The sequence below is a fragment of the Tupaia chinensis genome, unplaced genomic scaffold (assembly GCF_000334495.1).
Source record: "Tupaia chinensis unplaced genomic scaffold, TupChi_1.0 Scaffold000402_1, whole genome shotgun sequence".
NCBI classification, from domain to species: Eukaryota; Metazoa; Chordata; class Mammalia; order Scandentia; family Tupaiidae; genus Tupaia; species Tupaia belangeri.
In genome coordinates, this window is record NW_006159904.1 from 237,719 (window position 1) to 256,784 (window position 19,066).

The window sequence follows — 19,066 nt, forward strand, 5'->3', positions numbered from 1 at the left end:
TAGGGAAAGCAGGTGGAGGAGCAATAGAGAAGCAAGGTAAGATACTCAAAAACAGTGTACCCTAAGATCAAAGGGAAAGTGTTACCCTCCTCTGTGATAAGCTTACAATTTAAATTCTTTCTTTTTTAGTGAACCCTAAAACAATGAGCAATTAAAGTTGAAGATAAAAAATATTTAAGTATGTCCTCAAAGTCTGAATCATGATTTTACATGGTTACTCTAGCCCATGAATAAACACCCAAGTAAAAATCATACCTGTTCATTTAAAATTTTAACAACAAAAAGTGACAAGTAGTAACTGATTATAAAGTTACACGTTTTCTTGTTTCATTAAACACCTTTACCTTATGCTACAACCTACTCCAACTGTCCTACTGAACAACCAACATTAGGGTAGGACCAGATCTCAAACACAGGCAAACAGGCTGCCATAACAATAAAAGGCTTAAAGGTATCCATTCAAATATATATATATATATATATATTTTAGAGTTTAACTTATAGGTTGAAGAGTTTTAAGAAATAAAAAAATGAGCTGAATTTGAAAAAGACTTAGAAATGATCAAATAAATGACAAGAAAACAAAGGAGATTAATAATCCTCAGTGAAACTCTAAGAAACAAAGATGGAGGCTATTGATGATGGGAGAAAATGACATATAAAAGTCATAGAACTAATAGAAATTCCAGATACAATGAACAAAATATCACCATGAACGAGAATACAGGTAAACACACTAAACCTGTAGACACTGTAATAAAAGGAAATGTAAATATTTATTAGTAGCTATTTAGAGCTTCTGAACGGCATGTGTAGTGCCAGAAATAGATTGATTCTACTCTTATTTAATCCTATGTAGACAGATAATGCTGACATTTGGCAGACAATGAGTATTTGCAGAACAGAAGATGGAAGATAACTTAAAATTATCTAACTTAAGCCTAACCACCATAGTCAGTGGAACACTGCCCACTGTTACTGAAATAAAAAACATCTACCATTTTTCCTTGTTATGAACAACAAAAGGCCCAAGCAATAGCTTCTCTCTTGGTAAGAGGCCAATTGAAATCTAAGATGATACAGAACATGACTTTTCTGATAAACCACTATAATTTCATCATAGGAAGTAAGTTTTAGAGCACTGATCTTTTCATAGAAATAGTCTTGTGACAGATTTGATCATTTTTTCTGGAACAAATCTTGACTATTTTCTACCTCTTTCTTTTTTATTTGTATCTTAAGTATCTAGTGAGCTAGTTATTACTCATTCTACTTATTAAAAAATACATAAACAGACAAGACTCTGGTATCAGTGAAATGGTTTTATGGTCACCAACTGTAAGGAATACTACTAAAACTCTAGCCCTGAGGGCACAAAGATGAAAAGAAAAAGATTGAGTGACATGAAGAAACTTAGTTCTCAAATAGTAAAGAAGACTTCTAAGTAGTACCAGGATGCAGTTTCTCTTATTTCTAAATTAAGGCATTGCTGAGAGTTCTTTTGAAATCACTTAAGAGATCTACTTCCAGGAATTACCTGTCTTTAAGAATGCTCTATCTCTCTCAGTAAAACTATGTAGAACCTGTGTAGTATCTAGAAGGCCTCTGACTTTGTGGCAGGTGGTATTTCTAAAGATGGCCAAACCTAGTATTTTCTATTCCAAATGATCCTCTTTCTGTGAAAAATAACAAAAAATAAACAAGCAAAATAGTCTTTACGTTAGATGATTTTGTCCAACTCTATACTAATATAAATGTTCTGAGCATATTTAAGGTAGGCTAGGCTAAACTATTATGTTTAGTAGATTAAGTGTATTTTATGCATCTTTGATTTATAATATTTTCCCATTATGATTGTTTATCATGATGTAAACCTAACCTAAGTTGAGGAGCATCTGTAATTAACACAAAGCCCTTTCTAACTATAATTAAATAGCAGGGCCTACTTTCCAATTAGGCTATAACCTTGGCTATAAACCTTGAATCTTCTCATGCTTACATTGCTAAGTGGTTAGGGAGTGCTGCTTTACTTCCAAAGACAGATAACCATCTTATTTTTTTGGTGGATGTCTTAGTCCATCCATGTTGCTATTAACAAAATACCATAACTGTCAGCTTATAAGCAGCAGAAGTTTATAAAATTTCTGGAGGTCGACATCCAACACCAAGAAGCTGGTAGATTTGGTGTCTGGTGAGAGCCTTTTATCTGGTTCATAGAACAGTACCATCTTACATGATGGTAGAGGCAAGACAGCTCTCTGGGGCCTCTCTTAGAAGGGACTAATGTCATTCAAGAAGGATCCTCCCTCATGACCTAATCACCTTTCCAAGGCCCTATCTCCTAATACTATTATCTTAGGGCTTAGGTTTTCAACCCAAGAATTTTGGGGGGATATAAACATTCAGACCAGAGCAGGGTCAGGAAGAATTAAGAAGAAACTTCAAAGAAGAAGAAAAGTAACTAATTTTATGTTTAGAGTTGTTCTGAGAGTTTGGGCATTACTAAAACTGTTCACTCTCAATATTCCCAAGGGGAAAAAAAATATAGGCCAGGACAAAATTTTACTTATACGACAATATGTGATATTCTAAGAAAACAGTCCTTTTAAACATTTCTTTTCCTTTTTTTTTTTTGGAGAGGTTTTTTCTATAAGGCACGTGCGCTCGCCAGAAAGACAGAGAGAAACAGAGAGATAGAAAGCAAGAAATCACCCCCCAGGGGGTGATGGCCACGCCACAATCCCTTCTCCTCTATTCTCCTCTCGGGATCTTGGGCATGCACGCACATGCGCCCGGTGTGAGTTTAAGCCACCAGGTCCGGGACTCCAACCGCAGTCAACTACATGGGAGCCCAGTGACATAGCCATTATGCCAACTGCTGATCTCAACTTTTAAGTATTTCTAAAATGATGACTTAAAACCAAAATACTGGGACCAGCAGTTAGCATAATGGCTATGTGGCTGAACCCCCATGTAGCCGGCTGTGGTTCAAGTCCCGGACCCGGTGGCTTAAACTCACACCGGGCGCATGTGCGTGCATGCCCAAGATCCCGAGAGGAGAATAGAGGAGAAGGGATTGTGGCGTGGCCATCACCCCCTGGGGGGTGATTTCTTGCTTTCTATCTCTCTGTTTCTCTCTGTCTTTCTGGCGAGCATACGCGCCCTATAAAAAAACCTCTCAAAAAAAAAAAAAAAAACTATTATCATTCTAAGTATTCCTTTATATATTCCAAAGATTTCACATTATAGAGGAGAAATTATTATTACTGTTACTACCTGACAAAATGTTGTGAGCCACTTTCTCACTCCATTCGGGTAATTCTTTTGCTTTTTCTTCTGAAACTGGCTCACAGGGTACAATGTGACTCAAATTAAGTTCTTCATTTGAAGTATCTTTAGCCTATGCGGTAAAAATATTTCAAAATGTTAGTTAAGAACCAAGAAGGGGAAAAATGGAAAGCATAATATAATAAAATATTAAGCCATAAATATTAGTGGTAATTTATGAAAATATCTTCAGCAAGTCTATTTACCAGTATATCTTATAAAGTATAATATTGGAACTGCCATGAAACTGAAAGTTATTCTGGTCTTACATTAAGTTCCCACTTGGAAGACTTAAAAGTCAACATAACTCCAATATAACATTTATCAAATCATACTTTGACTTTTTTCTTTCCTTAGCTATGAGTTACATCATACAACTATCACCCCTAGATATTAGTACACACATGAGATTCATTAAAATAAAAAGATTTCTGTTAAGTAACTCAATCAGTAAGGAGCTATATAGCCAAATAAACTGATTTTAATGGAGCTCAAGTAAATTTATAATTTGAAAGAAGAATCAGAGAAAGAACAACTTGCCCTTCCATTTAAAAGGAAATAGGACATAGACATACTTGTTTACTGCCAATTTAACAACTGCAATGAGAACTAGGGTCAACAGCCAATCTCAAAAGCCAAATTAACTAATTCTAAGAACTCTGGAGCAGGCTCAGAACTCATAGATTATAACAACTTAAAAATGAAAATGTCCAACAGAAATACAAAAAAGCCTCTTTTAAAATATAAAGAGGCTAACCTCATGAACTAAAAAAGGAGTCAGATCCCTCATTGCCAGCTGCAGTTTGAGTCCTGCCCCTCAGCAACTTGGAAAACATGCTCTATATGTATATATGTGTGCCTCAAATCTTGACAGGATGGAGATATAGTAGAAAAGGGAGTGGAGTGTGACCACACCCCATGGGGGGTACTTCTCCCTTCTTTCTTTCCTCTCTGGTGAGTACATGCACCCTCTGGCAATCAAAACTACACATGTACGGGGCTGGCAGGTGGCATGGTGGCTACGGGTGCTGGACACCCACATGGCCGACCATGGTTCGAGTCCCAGACCTGGTGGCTTGCTTTGCTTTCTCACTCCCCAACCCCCATTCTCTCTCTCTCTCTGGTCAAATTAAACTAAACACACACACACACACACACACACACACACACACACACATTAAACAAAACAAGAACTTATAGAGAAAAGCCACTTATAAATAAAATCAGAAGTTGTGCAAAATTTTTGTGAATTCTACCTTTTAACAATGTGCCGACATCTGTGATATATAAAAACCTCCTGGGAACCAAGAGAAGAAGACTAATAACCCAACAATAAAAATGAACATAAACAGATAATACACAGGAAATAAAACTCAAGAGACACTTAAGGATAGATGCTAACATCACTCAAAATGAAACCAATGCAAATTTACATATTCTATTATACCATTTCTCATCTATCAGGCTGCCAAAATACGTACAGACTGACCACCCCCCACTCTGTTGACCAGGCTATGGGTAAATAAGTACTTTAATACACTCCTGGTCAATCAAAACCACAAGTGCATTTATCTTTTGAGTAAGTAATTTCACTTTTAAAAATTTATCTGGAGGTTGGCAGGTGATATGGTGCTTAAGGTGCTGGACTCGCACATGATCTATCACAGTTCAAATCCCAGACCTGGTAGACTCCTCTCCCTTTCTCTCACCTGGTCAAATTAAAAAATAACAACAACAAATAAAGTTAAATAAATAAATAATTCTAAAAAGAAAATGTATCTGATTACCTATACACTTATCAATAAGTAGATCTACAAAGTTATTCACTGAAGCATTATCCATAATAGCAAATAAACAGGATTTATGCCAAGTACTCCCTAATAAGAGATTGATTAAAGAAACTAAGATATATTCACAAAAGGAAATACTAGACAGTGAGATTCATCTTGGTCAAAATGTCTTCGAGGAAGAAGCTCCTTACTGCTTCCCACAACATCCATTCACCACACTTACCTATCACACTAGGGTGTAATTTTATCTAGTGAACATATTAGACAGAAAAGATCTCTTGGCTAATCTGTAATTTCTGCTAAGATATAAATTCCTTAAAAGGAGAAACTTAAACTTTTTTCTACTATATACGCCCAATTTCAGCACTCAATTAATACTCAACTGTAATCCAAATTTTCCATTCAGAACATATCACATACTAAGAACCTGACAAATAAAAGAATAAACTACTAAGTATATTTTTAAAGCAAAACCTCTGTCCTATTGCCCATGAGTGAAAAACAATGAACAGAATAAAAATGGCAGAGTGTAAGAAAAAAAGACAGCAAGAAACTTATTTCCAACTTCTTGATGAACATAGGAAGAAATACAAAGAAATATATGCATCACTAAGGTAAATATTAAAATCTTTTGAACAGTTGGAAAGAAATATCTATGCCCAAAACACAAAATACATTTTTAAGGGAAATGTTAAAGTTGATTCTAAATGTTTTTCCAGTGATCTTTTTTTTTTTTTTTTTTTTTTTTTTTTAAGTTTTGCTATAGGGCACATGCATTTGCCAAAGAGATAGTTACAGAGAAAGAGAGGGAGATGGAAAGTGAGAAATCACCCCCTGGGAGGAATGGCCACACCTCAATCCCTTCTCCTCTTGGGATTTTGAGTATGGGGTGCATGTCCATTGTGAAGCCACCAAAAATGAGACTTGAATCATGAGTTGGCCATATGAGATCCAGCTACCTTAACCTCCACACTACCTGCTGGCCCTTGCCTGTGATCACTTCCAGATTCTATATGAGTTGCTTTGCTTTAGTAAACGATGATACATCATATAAATACATGAAACTGGTTAAAGGAACCAGTGGAAGAGAATGCACACATTTATCGTACTCCTCTTTTTTTTACCTTTTTCCCACGTTTGCCTTTATGACGCACATCTTTACTGCCTTGATCCAATGAAGGACCCAACTGTCTCACATCAGTGCCAGAGGCTTCCTGCAATTGGTCAGAGGAGTGTCTTGTTCTTCCAGGGATTTGGAATTCATTTTCTCCTTCTGCCCTGTTCCAGTTGGCCTAGGGAGCAAAGGACTAAGCTTAGCTCGAATCGGAATTTTCTTAGGTAATATTCCTCCAGCTACATTACACTATGCTTTAATGATACAGGCATACCTCTGAGACACTACAGATTTGATACCAGGCCACTGCAATAAAGCAAGTGTTACATTAAAGTAAGTCATACAAAGTTTTGGCTTCCCAATGTACATAAAAGTTATGTTTATACTATACTATTAAGTATGCAATAGCATTATGTCTAAAAGGTAATGTACATAAAGTAAATATCTTTATTGCTAAAAAATGCTTTCAATCATCTGAGCCTTCAGTAAATTGTAATCTTTCTGCTGATGAAGGCTCTTGCTTTGATGGTGTGGCTGCTGATCGATCAGGGTAGTGGTGCTAAAGTCCGGTTTGACTGTGATAATTTCTTGAAATAAGACAATAGTGGGACTGGCTGGTGGTGTGGTAGTTAAGGCAGCTGGATCCCACATGACCAAGTTCACGGTTCCAGTCCTAAAGCCAGAGAAAAACACACCACATGTGTGTGCATGCCCAAAAATCCCAAAAGGAGAAATAGGGGTGAAGGGACTGTACACAGTCATCCCTCATGGAAGTGCTCTCCAGCTTTCTTTCTCTAACTCTCCCTGTCTTTCCAGCAAGTGCATGCACTCTCTAGCAAAATTAAAATAAATGAGACAATGAAGTTTGAGACATCAATTGATTCTCCTTTCACAAAAGATTTCTCTGTCATATGTAATATAGTTTCATAGTATTTCACTCATACTTTGAAGATTGGAGACAATTCTCTTAAAATTTGACACTGCTTTATCAACTAAGTTTATGTGCCATTCCAATACTTTTGTTGTCCTTTCAACATTGTTCATAGCATCTTCAGGAATGGGTTCCATCTCTAGGAACCACTTTGCTCATTCATAAGAAGTTAACTCCTTATTCATTAAGTTTTATCATAGGATTACAGCAATTCGGTCACATCTTCAAGCTCTACTTGTAACTCTAGTTTTCTTGCTATTTCCACCACATGTTCAGCTCCTGAAGTCTTACCTCTCAAAGTCATCCAGGAAGATTGAAATCACCTTCCTCCAAATTCCTGTTAATGTTGATATTCTGACCTCCTCTCATGAACATAATGAATGTTCCTAATGGCATCTTGTATAATGAATCTTTTCCAGAAGATTTTCATAGAGAAATCACCATCTATGGCAGCTGTAACCTTACAAACTATATGTATTAAATAAGACTCGCAAGTCAAAATTACTCCTTGATTCATGGGCTACAGAATAAATGTTGTGTAAACAGGTATGAAAACAACATGAATTGCCTGGTATATCTCCATCAGAAATCTTGAGTGACCACATACAGTCAATGAGCAGTAAGTAATATATTGAAGGAATTGTTTTTCTGAGTAGTAGGTCTCAATAGTGAGCTTAAAACATTCAGTAAACTGTGCTGTAAAGAGATGTGCTGCCATCCGGGCTTTGCTGTTCTATCTATAGAGCACAAGCAGAGTAGATTTAGCAGAATTATTAAGGCTCTAGGATTTTCAAAATGGTACAATAATGAGCATTGGCTTCAACTCAAAAGTCTTCAATTACATTAGCCCCTATAAGAAGGCTTGTTCTTTAGACATGAGGACAGACACTGATTTCTCTCTAGCTGTGAAAGTTCTAGACGGTATCTTCTTCCAGTTGAAGGTTACTTCAGCTACACTTAAAATACTGGCAGACCAGTATTTTAATTTATTGATGGGGACCAGTAGATGGTGTAACAGCTATGGCTATGTTGCTGGACTCCCACGTAGTCTACCATGGTTTGAGTCCCGGACCCGGTGGCTTGCTTTCTCACTTTCTCTCTCTCTGTGTCTCTCTGGTCAGATTAAAAAGCAATAATAAAATAATTATTTTTTAAAAAAGAGAGAGAACTTCTATACATTTCATTTTAGATTTTCAGTATACATACATTGTGCTTATGGCATGTATATTTAACTGTGTACAAACTGAAATATATGTGTACTAATCCTCAACACAAATAATAAAAATTATGAAAGAAAAATATTTCCACCAAAAAATTAAATTGAACAGAGAAAATAAACATATAACCTAAAAGTCTGTTCAATTTCTTTCCTAAGTCCACTAATACAGCTCCAATGAGTAAAGGGAGAAATAATGCCATACTTGCTTCATGAATACTTAGGACAGTCACTTCATTCAATTAGTACACAGCAAAGACAAGATGAATTAGATCCACTTGACCATGATCCTGCCTTTGTAAACTTCTTTCCATGTGTATACTGAGGCTACACACCTCTGTATAGCAACTGTGTATTTGTTAACATAGCTTAAGCAATTACTGATTATGCTAAGTATTGACTACTGATCACCAGAACACTGTCAGGTATGTGGAAACAAGGGCTGTTTTAAATGTGTATCAGTATCTCTTTGTAGTCTCCTGTTCTGTTTCTCTCATCCTATTATTTAACATAGGATCTGATTAAATGGTAGATTCTAAGTATCTGCTAATTAAAGGAAAGAACAAAAGTTTATACCACAATGCTGCAAACCTTGTTCAATACCAGATAATTGTCAATATGCATAATCAAAAATATCTTTTAGGCCACTGAGTGCCATGTTGGTAGAGGCAGCTGGATCTTGCATTACCAACTGCATGGACCAAGTCCCAGACATACTGGCTTGAGAAACATTCTGGGCATGGAGGCATGTGTGTTCAAAATCCCATGAAAAGAAAAGAGGAAAAGAGATTGTGGCATGGCCATTCCTCCGGGGGTGGGGGAGGGAGGGTAGGGTGCTTTCTCTCTTTCTGTCTGTCTCCAGCGAACACATGCATGCTATATCAAATTTTATATTATCAATATATATTTTTCTTCAGCCAGCTGGTGGTGTAATGGTTGGGGCAGCTGGATTCCACATGACTGACTGTGTGAGTGTGTATCCAAAATCCCAAAAGGAAGGCAAAATGAAGGAGAGGGGATTATGGCATGACCCTGCCCCATGGGAACTAATTTCTCATTTTCCCTCTGTCAGTCTCTCTCTAGCTAGTGTATGTACATGCCCTTTGGCAAATTTTTATATAAAAATATAAGATGGACAAAAACATCTGAAGAAATCCTCTTCATAATACTTTATCTTAAGTTCCTATAAAAGATAAGCATGTGAGCAAAGAAAACAGGATGGGGGACCAGTAGGTAGTGTGGTGATTGAGGCAATGGACACCCCCACATGGCCAACCACAGTTCAAGTCCCAGACCTGGTGGCATGCTTTCTCACTTTCTCTCTCTCTCTCTCTGGTCAAATTAAATGAATGAATAAATACAAAGTTAAATAAATAATTCTTTTAAAAATTCACAGGATAATCATATTTTAAAATCATATTTTCTCTTTATTAGCCTTCATTTACTATAAGAACAAAGATAACTGTGCTCGCTTCGGCAGCACATATACTAAAAATTGGAACGATACAGAGAAGATTAGCATGGCCCCTGCGCAAGGATGACACGCAAATTCGTGAAGCGTTCCATATTTTTTGGGGCATGGTGGCGCCCGCCCTATGGCAAAGATAACTTTCCCTACCAAAATCTGTTTCTTTCTCAGAATGTAAATCTAACCCCTAAAATGTCTAACATATCCCATCTGCTGAAGCTAAAACTACCTTCTCTTCCCTACTTCATGCCATTAGTCCATTTTTCCAAGTGAACAGTACAACAGTGGTGAAAACAAATCTAACATTTACAGAGTACTACCACTTGAAGCACTAATGTTAAGTATTTTACTGTATTAACTTTCAATCTTCACCACAGCCTACTGAGTTGGATATTATTATTATCACCCCCATTTTATGGTAAGGAAACTACAGTATAGAAAAGATCAGTAACAGCTGAGTTAAACTGCTTTAAGTAGAAGAGTTTAAATCCAAACCCAGGCAAATCTGACTCTACAGCTCACAATGTTACCCACTATTTCGTAGCAAATTCCCAACATGTGGTTGGGAACACAGAAGCAAATTATATACTCTCAGCTGCCTAACCTAGATCACTTCAGAGATTATTATGATTTCCTTAAAAACAGAGGTCCTCATGTTAAAATAAATTTTTATAGTAAAGATCATCACACTAGTTACCTGAAGGCGAAGGTCAGACATTTGCCTTAGAAGATCCTCAAAGAGTTCTCTATCATCTTCTGGTAAGTCAGAGGACAAAACAACCCCGACAAAGCATCCTGCTGCTTGCAACATGGTATCAGGAAACATGTAGGCTCCCACAGTACACTTCAGAACTGGAGATCTATCAGGAACTAGAGGATATAACCAGTCACACACCTGAAAGGATAAATTAGAAGTAAAAAAAATAATAATAAATGAAAGGAACTAGATTTTCATATAGATTGCAATACAATTATTATACTAAAAAATAAACATTTCAAAATCTGAACTGTATCATACATGGTTTTATAGAAACATCAACATTAACAAATAAATCATTTACTAGTCTGATCTTCCTGCAATAAGAACTACGCTAAAAATACCACTGCTCTACTAATCATACAATCTTAAAACCAAGGACTGTAAATGGTCCAGTGTTAATCAACAATTATTCTTGCTTTAAATAAATAATGAGCAAAGTAAATTATGGTTTTATTACTAAAATTAGGTATCCCTGTCATAGTAAATAAACAAACTCAAGCTGTTTTCAAGTATTAAATATGTATTTGCTGATTTAATTGTCATAAAAATGCCACAAAATTAGTATTACTGACATTACTGACATGGACAACAAACTGAGGCACAGAGAGATCAATTAGGTTGCTCAGAGACAAAACTAAAAGTGGAACTAAGATTTGGAAATGTGTAGTCTGCACCAAAGAAGCTAAACTATTTTAATTAGAAATCTAGCACTTACAATGTAGAGAGAGTACGTGTGTGTATATATAGAAATATAAAAATTTTAGAATAATTTTATTTATTAACTTATTATTTATTTATTTAAATTTGACCAGAGAGGGACATAGCAAGAAAGAAAAAAAGGGAGGGAGAAAGAGGAAAGTGAGAAAGCAGGTCTCCAGGTCAGAGATTCAAACCACAGTTGGCCATGTGGCAGCCTAGCACCTTTAACCACCAAACCAACTGCTGGCCCCAAAAATACAAAAAATTTTAGACTAGACCCAAGAGAACCTTACCAGAGCTCAATATATTTATGGACTATGTATTGTGAAGTTAGAGCAAAATGATACAAAGTTCTACCTGCAATGTCATCTGGGGAGGTTAGCTTGTCAGTGCAGTCAGACTTAGTCATACTGGGGTTATCCAAACTCAGAAGGTACAAGGTTTAAATGAAAATTTCCCCATCTATTCATTTTTAATGTGATACTTTCTTTGAGTAGCCAAAATATAACTGTGCTCATCACCCAGGATACTGTCTTACTATTAAGAATTTGGAAGGCCAATCAATCTATAATCAAAACACTGTGTGATGAACCTGAATCAAAGAGCATGAGAGAGTTTACATAGATGGTGGAAAAATCTGACACACTTCATCATTTCTACCCAACAGAATTAAACGTACACAAATTGCAATACTTTAGTCTACCTCTTTCCTGGAAAGTGCTTAATAAACATTAAAAAAAAATTTATAGATTCTTTTTTATATGTCTCTCAAAAGCCACTGTCTTTTAATACTCAAACTTCAGAAAGGTTATAATACAATTTATTACTGTGTTTTCCACACACCAGGTACGGTGTTTCTTATTTTCACTTCCCACACCTCCAGTTATTGAGGATCCCCCCGCCCCAAGTTTTTTTTTTTTCTTTTTTTGTCTTTTTTTGGAGAGGTTCTTACTATAGGGTGCATGTGCTCGCCAGAAAGATAGAGACAGAAAGTGAGAAATCACCCCCCCAGGGGAAATATCCATGTGCTAATCCCTTCTCCTCCATTCTCCTCTATGGATCTTGGACATGCACTCACACACACCCAGCATGAGTTTAAGCCACCGGATCCGGGACTCAAACCGCAGTTGACTACATAGGAGTACAGCACATAGCCATTATATCAACTGCTGGTCCCTACGATCCTCCTAATTTTTAATTCCATTATAAAATGCAACATTATTACCAAATCAGAAGAAATATTACAGTTTTTACCTTTTTAAACCTTAAGGCTTCTCCCCTAAATTAACCTACAGGATTCATATTATTATTTCTGTCTGGTAATGTCCATTAAACAATGTCCCAAAATATCTCCTTCACACATCCCTTGTAAGTCTCCAACTGTCTTTAAATAACTTTCAAGTTTACTGCATTTAAACACTGTGTAAGAATTAAAAGTGGAGTAAGGAATGAACAGAGAAGGAATACAGCTAATCAGTGCTATAAATACACCACATTGCCTGGTCTTTGGATAAAAAGCACCTGCTTTGCTTGGAGATCTCTCTTTAAAGGAAACTCCTTTGTTATACTTAATGCATATTGAGTCCTCATCTCAAGAATACATCTCCCCTTACCTACAACCAACCTAAAACCAGATTGCCTTTGGGTGAGAGTCTTTAGAATACCTCATTAAATCCATAGCAATGCCCTGACACCAACATTCACTTGGCACTAACGGTTGGTTGCTCTTAGACCAACTGTATTTTGGTAAATTTATCTGCATAAACTACTGGAACTTATCATTATAGTCTCTACTTCTAGACCAGGGCTTTTCAATCATAACATGATTGAGATTTTGAACTGGATAATTTTTCTGTTGACATGGAGCTGTTCTGTATGGCTGTTTACCAGTATTCCTGGCTTCTATGAACTATACCAGTACAAACCAGCCCTGAGTCATGACAAACAAAATGTTTCTAGACATTGTGAAATGTTCCCTGAGGAGGCAAAATTGTCACTAGTTGAGAATCTCTGTTCTAGTCAGTGGGCTGGGTCTAGTCCAGTTCAGATCCACAACTGGGTCTTGACTACATTTGTAAAAATATATCTTCATATTAAAAAACTAAACATTGGGGACCAGCAGTTAGTGTAATGGCTATGTTGCTGGACTCACACGTAGTTGACCGCGGTTCGCGTCCCGGATCCAGTGGCTTAAAACTCATGCTGGGCACATGTGCGTGCGTGCCCAAGATCCTGAGAGGAGAATGGAGAAGGGATTGCGGCGTGGCCATTCCCCCTGGGGGGGTGATTTTTCACTTTCTGTCTCTCTGTCTCTCTCGGGCAGGGGAGCGCCCGCACCCTATAGCAAAAACCTCTCAAAAAAAAAAATTAAACATTTAAGGTGAATACTAATCTCCCTCAGGTTCTATCATCATAAATTTAACATAACATGACTTTATTAATTTTTTAAAAGTAATTATTTAACTTTATTTATTTATTTACTTATTTATTTAAATTTGACCAGGCAGGGATGAGTGAGAGAGAGAGGGAAAGTGAAAAAGGAAGACCATCTTGGACTTGAACCATGGTCAGCCACATGGGAGTCCAGCACCCTTAATCTGTCACGCCATCTGCCAGCCCCATATGACTTTATTTTAATCTATGGCCTTTACATACATATAAAGACTATCAAACACAAACATAGATATTCAAAATTCACAAATTTCAAGGATTTTTTTTTTTAAAGAGGTTTTTGCCTTAGGACACGTGTGCTCACCAGAGGAAGAAAGAAATAATGAGAGGGAAAGTGAAAAATCCCCCCTTAGAGAGGATGGCCATATCACCAATCTCCTCCATTCTCCTCCTGGGATCTTGGGCACACATGCATGCAGGCACACCCAGTGTGAAGGATTGGAACCAGTTGGCAATGTGGGAGTACGGCAACGTAACAGCTCTGCCATCTGCTGCCCCCGCACGTTCTACATCTTTTTAAAAAATATTCAGTTCACAATAATGAAATTGCCTAATAATATACTTCTCAGAATGTATCTTCAACATTAGGTAATGCATGACTATATTAACAAATAAAATGTTGTATTACATACACATTTCAAGTTATGTTCACATTTTCCTTTGGCTTACCTGAAGGAACCCAGGAGGACGGTTTAGAACTGTATCAAGAGAATTATCCAAGAACCTCACAATTCGAAGGTACCCGGGATATGAAGGTGCACTAACCTCTCCTGCAGGATTTACAAAAAATATCTGTACTCCATTTGGTATCAAAATCAACTCATCTGCATCTAGCCCTAAGCTCTCAAGAGGAGGTGGCTGAGAATGATTCCTGTAAAAGTCTTCTCCAACTGATGAAAATTCCCCAGAATCTGTTCCATAAGATACGGTGTAGTGACCCTCAGCAGCCTGAGGAGTATAAGCTGGCGGTGCCTCTGCTGGACAACTTTGGGATGGTAGACACAGAGTACTAGGTGCAACAGCTGACCCTGCACCATTTACTTCAGAGTGCTGAGGAGGTGAGCCAAAGGACTGAGGCTCCGGTGTCTTTTCATACATGTCTTTGGGTGGAAATTCTGGATATAACTTGGGCACTTCCTGAAGGTCATTCCGTAGAGAAGTGGCAAGACCCTTCTCTAGAATTTCCAATCTGGTACGCACATTCTGTAGAGTTTCTTTCATTTTCTGTTGCATCTGTCTAGCAGATTCCCACTCAGGGCCTGTGTGTTCAGACTCAGTTGATGAAATGCTGATTCCTCTTAGTAGATGTCCTATTCCTTGTTTATAATAGTTCTTTGCTTCTTCCTTCTGACCTAATTCATCTGTATTCAGTCCTTTATTAACAAATAAAAAGGCCTTTTTATATGCTTCCCTGATGATCTTAATTTCGGCAGGTTCTCCATTTTGTGGTTCTTGCTCCATTTCTGCAAAACAGGAAACATTATCTTGCTTAGCTATTTGTTTGCTTATTTATTATCTACCACTCCTACCCAATAGTATTTCAAGAGAAAAGGAACCTATTTTCTGCCTTGTTCACTACTGTATCCCTGAAATAAACCATTAGGACTAACATAAAGAAAGCACTCGATATATACAATGAATGGATAAATATTTCTCTTAAACATCTCGTTAACTAAGAAAGAGACAAAATAAACCAGAATGTATTAATTTTCTTGTTCCAGTTTCTTATAATAAACAATTTGCCTTGTATGTCAATCTTTATGGTTAGAAAAGAGTGTTGTTGTAAAGTTCATTATACTATAAATATATCCAGCTAATAAAAAAAGTGTTCAATCACACATTGGAGAGGATAGAAAAGAGAAAAAATATAGATGAAATCTTAGTACTATTTGACTTCCATTTATAGGTGGTAGGTTACCTACCTGCAGTTAGCCTTGTTCCCTCCCAAACCCCACTAAAATGATTCTTGAAAGATTTAAACAATATATTTTTCTTAACGAAAAAAAGACATGAATTACCACATCACAAAGACAGCATTTAAAAGGCATGTGAAAAGGTGTTCAACACACTATTTCTTCAAAAAAAAAAGAAACTAAAATCCATAATGATACCAACTATACAGTTAGCAGTTCACTAAAAATTAGAAGATTAACCAATGTTAGGAAGACAACAACTGGAACTCTCATATTTCACTGGTGGAAGATTAAAAATAGGTAGTCATATGGAAAACTGGCAATCTCTACTAAAGCTAATCATTTATTCCAGAAATTCCATTCACAGATATAAAATGAGAAATGGATGCATGGCAAAAATATTTATGGCAATATTCACAACAGTGATATTCACAAAAGCTGAAAATCCAAGTGCATACGCAGAGAAGAATGAATGATGGTATACACAAATGATGCAATTAATACATAGAAGTTTTATAAATGTTTTAAAAAATCCCAATGCCCACAACCTTGAGGAATCTCACCAATTCTTTGAGCCAAAGAAACCAGATACAAAGGCTTCATACTGAGACTACATACTACATGAATCTATGTTAATGAAGAACAGGCAAAACTACCTTATGATGATAGAAATCAAAATGGTGCTTACAAGAGAGCATGGACTTGAAAGGAACAGGAGAGAATTTCAAGGCCTTTGGAATTGCTCTCTCTTGATTTGGGTCATGAGTATATGGGTGTACACATGTATAAAAATCATTAGGCTGTAAATTTGTGCTAAGAGTTCTACACATATTTTGTTACCCTATAAAATGAGTAAATAATAATACAGCCATAATTCACAAAAACAAAAAGGGATGAAGAGTCCCTTTTAGTATGAAAAAAGGAGGAAACTCCCAAAACAGATGTGAAAAACCTGAAGCCTACCGGGGAAATCAGAGCCCTCTACATAATATGATAGAACCCCAAAAGGCATAGGAATCAACAGAATTTGATCTTTCTCTGGACAGGGTGTAAAGATAAAGCATGAGAGGGTGGGGAGGAGGATGGTAGTGCAGACTGGTTGAAAGCCTATTTACAAGTTAGCACCCTCAGGTCTCTCTCTCACACCATGCACCCAATACACTATGTCTCCAGTTTTGAAAGAAGATTGGATACGTTAATCCAGAAGAGTGTAAAATAAAATTTCTCTCAATGGAACATTATCAGGCAAAAAAGGGCAAATATCAAAAGCAGGGAGATTAAATGAAACTTAAGAGGTCTTATGTACCCGCAGTTTCCCACATCTGCAAATTCAACTAACCAAAGACTAAAAACATTTGGAAAACTACTGAAAAAATAAATTAAAGGGACCGGCAGTTAGTGTAATGGCTATGTTTCTGGACTCTCACGTAGTTGACCGCGGTTCAAATACTGGACCCAGTGGCTTAAACTCACGCCAGGCACGTGTGCGTGCATGCCCAAGATCCCGAAAGGAAAATGGAGGAGAAGGGATTGCGGGGGGATGATTTCTCACTTTCTGTCTCTCTGTTTCTCTCTTTCTGTCGAGCACATGTGCCCTGTAGCAAAAAAAACTCTCCAAAAAAAAAAAAAATTAAATAAAAAATAATACAATTTAGGTCCAGTTCTGTGGCATACCAAATAACAAGAGGCCAATCATACATGGTGATTATAGTTCAAATCCCCAGCCCAGTCAGCCTTAAACATGCTGAGCACAGACAAGTGAACCCAAGATCTGACAGGCAAGAGAACTAGAGAAAGGGATCATGGCATGACCAAACCCTGTGAAGAATGCTTCTCTCCCCACCTCTCCTCCCATACACATGCATGCACTCTACTATCCATAAAGAAAAAAAACTACAATTTAAAAAACGTAACTATTTGCATGGTGTTTAAATCGTATTTGGTATATAAGTAACCTAGAAAAATGATTTAAAGTATGCAGAAAGATGTGCATAGGTTATATACAAATACTACGGCATTTTCATAAAAATAACTTGAGCATCTGTGGATTCTGATATCCTCAGTGAGTCCCAGAACCAATCCCCCTTAGAAGGATACAAGTGTATTATCCACTATTGAGACCTTTTGATCCTTCTTCCCCAGAGCTTGGTTCTTAAGAGTTCTGGCAGCTAGGTACTTTATTAGAAAAGAGACTAGAAATGTCCTCTCTGGGGACTCTGATTCCTGCCAAGAAGAAAGTCCTAAAGATAGTGACACTGAGAGTTTCCCAAAGAAAACCATCCAGTTAACTCACCATTGAGAAGTCACAGTTGATAGTTTCTACCCCATACACAGTGTTGAGTCCCAAACTTAGACAGAGGGAAAAAAGAGAAAGAGAAAGAAAAAGAGAGACGAAGGCAAGGACCACAAATAGAGGAAAACATCTAGTATGAAAGATAAAAATAAGAGCAATGCAATCTGGTTAAAATGGAAAATATGCAGGATAAAGAAAACTATAAAACCCTATCATTTGTATTAACATAAAGAGAAAGAAAATACTGAATCCATAAAATAAAACAAGGTACATGCACATCCAAAATGAAATTCAAAAAACAAAAGGAGCTTTGGAAATTAAGTATAAAATAGCTGGGAAGAAAAACTTAATACAGAGATGAGAAGAAAATAAAGTTATAATATAAAATTTCCAAAAACTAAAGCAAAAAGACAAAAAACATGAAAAACAGGAAAGAATAGATAAGAAAATTAGGACCTTATCTAGAAAGTCCTATATCTAGACAATATAGCTTTCAGAAATAGAAAACAGAGACAAAGGAATGAAAGGGTGGAAGAAATAATTCATAGAATTTCCCAGAACTGAAAATATGTATTTCCAGCTTTTAAAAACCAATGCATTAAGGTTGAAAAAGATTCACACTAAGGATCATACTATGAAATTTCAGCACACTATGCTAGGAGGGATGAATTTAAAAGAGTTTACACAGGCCATGAAAGCTGAGATCTAGTGATTTCAGAGACAAGAGCAATGAAGATGTTCTAGAGAACAGGACTTCTTCAAGAGACAGCTCCATGGCTCCTGCAACATAGCCATTTGGGGGGAAACGGAGAAAGGAAGAGTTCCCACTGATAATTCTGCCTCCAGCATACAAAACTCGCATGGAGAGGCGGAAGGGAACAGAACAGGCCTTCTTCAAGAGACAGCTCCATGGCTCCTGCGATCTATCCATTTCGTGCGCGCCACCCTTGTGCGCTGCGCAGTTTTCTAATTTTGGGGTTTTATTGAAATATTTTTAATATTAATTTTTAAAATTTCATTTAAAAGTTTTTCTCTTCATTTTTCTTCTATTTTTCTCTGTTTCTTGTCTTTTTTTTTTTTTTTTTTTCTTTTTTTTCTTTTTTT

General features: G+C 36.8%; 1 protein-coding gene and 1 non-coding gene across 5 annotated transcripts in view; one reads left to right on the forward strand and one right to left on the reverse strand.

Moving 5' to 3' along the window:
• The window catches only part of SPART (spartin), an 86,492-nt gene that overhangs the window by 25,691 nt on the left and 41,735 nt on the right, over window positions 1-19,066 (reverse strand). For 3 of the 4 annotated variants that reach the window (XM_006154175.3, XM_006154174.3, XM_006154173.3), the window contains exons 2-5: window positions 14,426-15,219; window positions 10,544-10,741; window positions 6,242-6,409; window positions 3,277-3,400 (exon numbers count right to left, since the gene is read on the reverse strand). In XM_006154175.3, coding sequence (XP_006154237.1) covers window positions 3,277-3,400; window positions 6,242-6,409; window positions 10,544-10,741; window positions 14,426-15,217 — 1,282 coding nt within the window. In that variant the 5' untranslated portion in view covers window positions 15,218-15,219. The remainder of the gene's footprint in view (window positions 1-3,276; window positions 3,401-6,241; window positions 6,410-10,543; window positions 10,742-14,425; window positions 15,220-19,066) is intronic. The other variant, XM_027774084.1, reaches the window with a different exon arrangement.
• Window positions 9,843-9,950, forward strand: LOC114008836 (U6 spliceosomal RNA). The gene has a single exon (XR_003550339.1). It is a non-coding gene; the product is annotated as a U6 spliceosomal RNA (small nuclear RNA).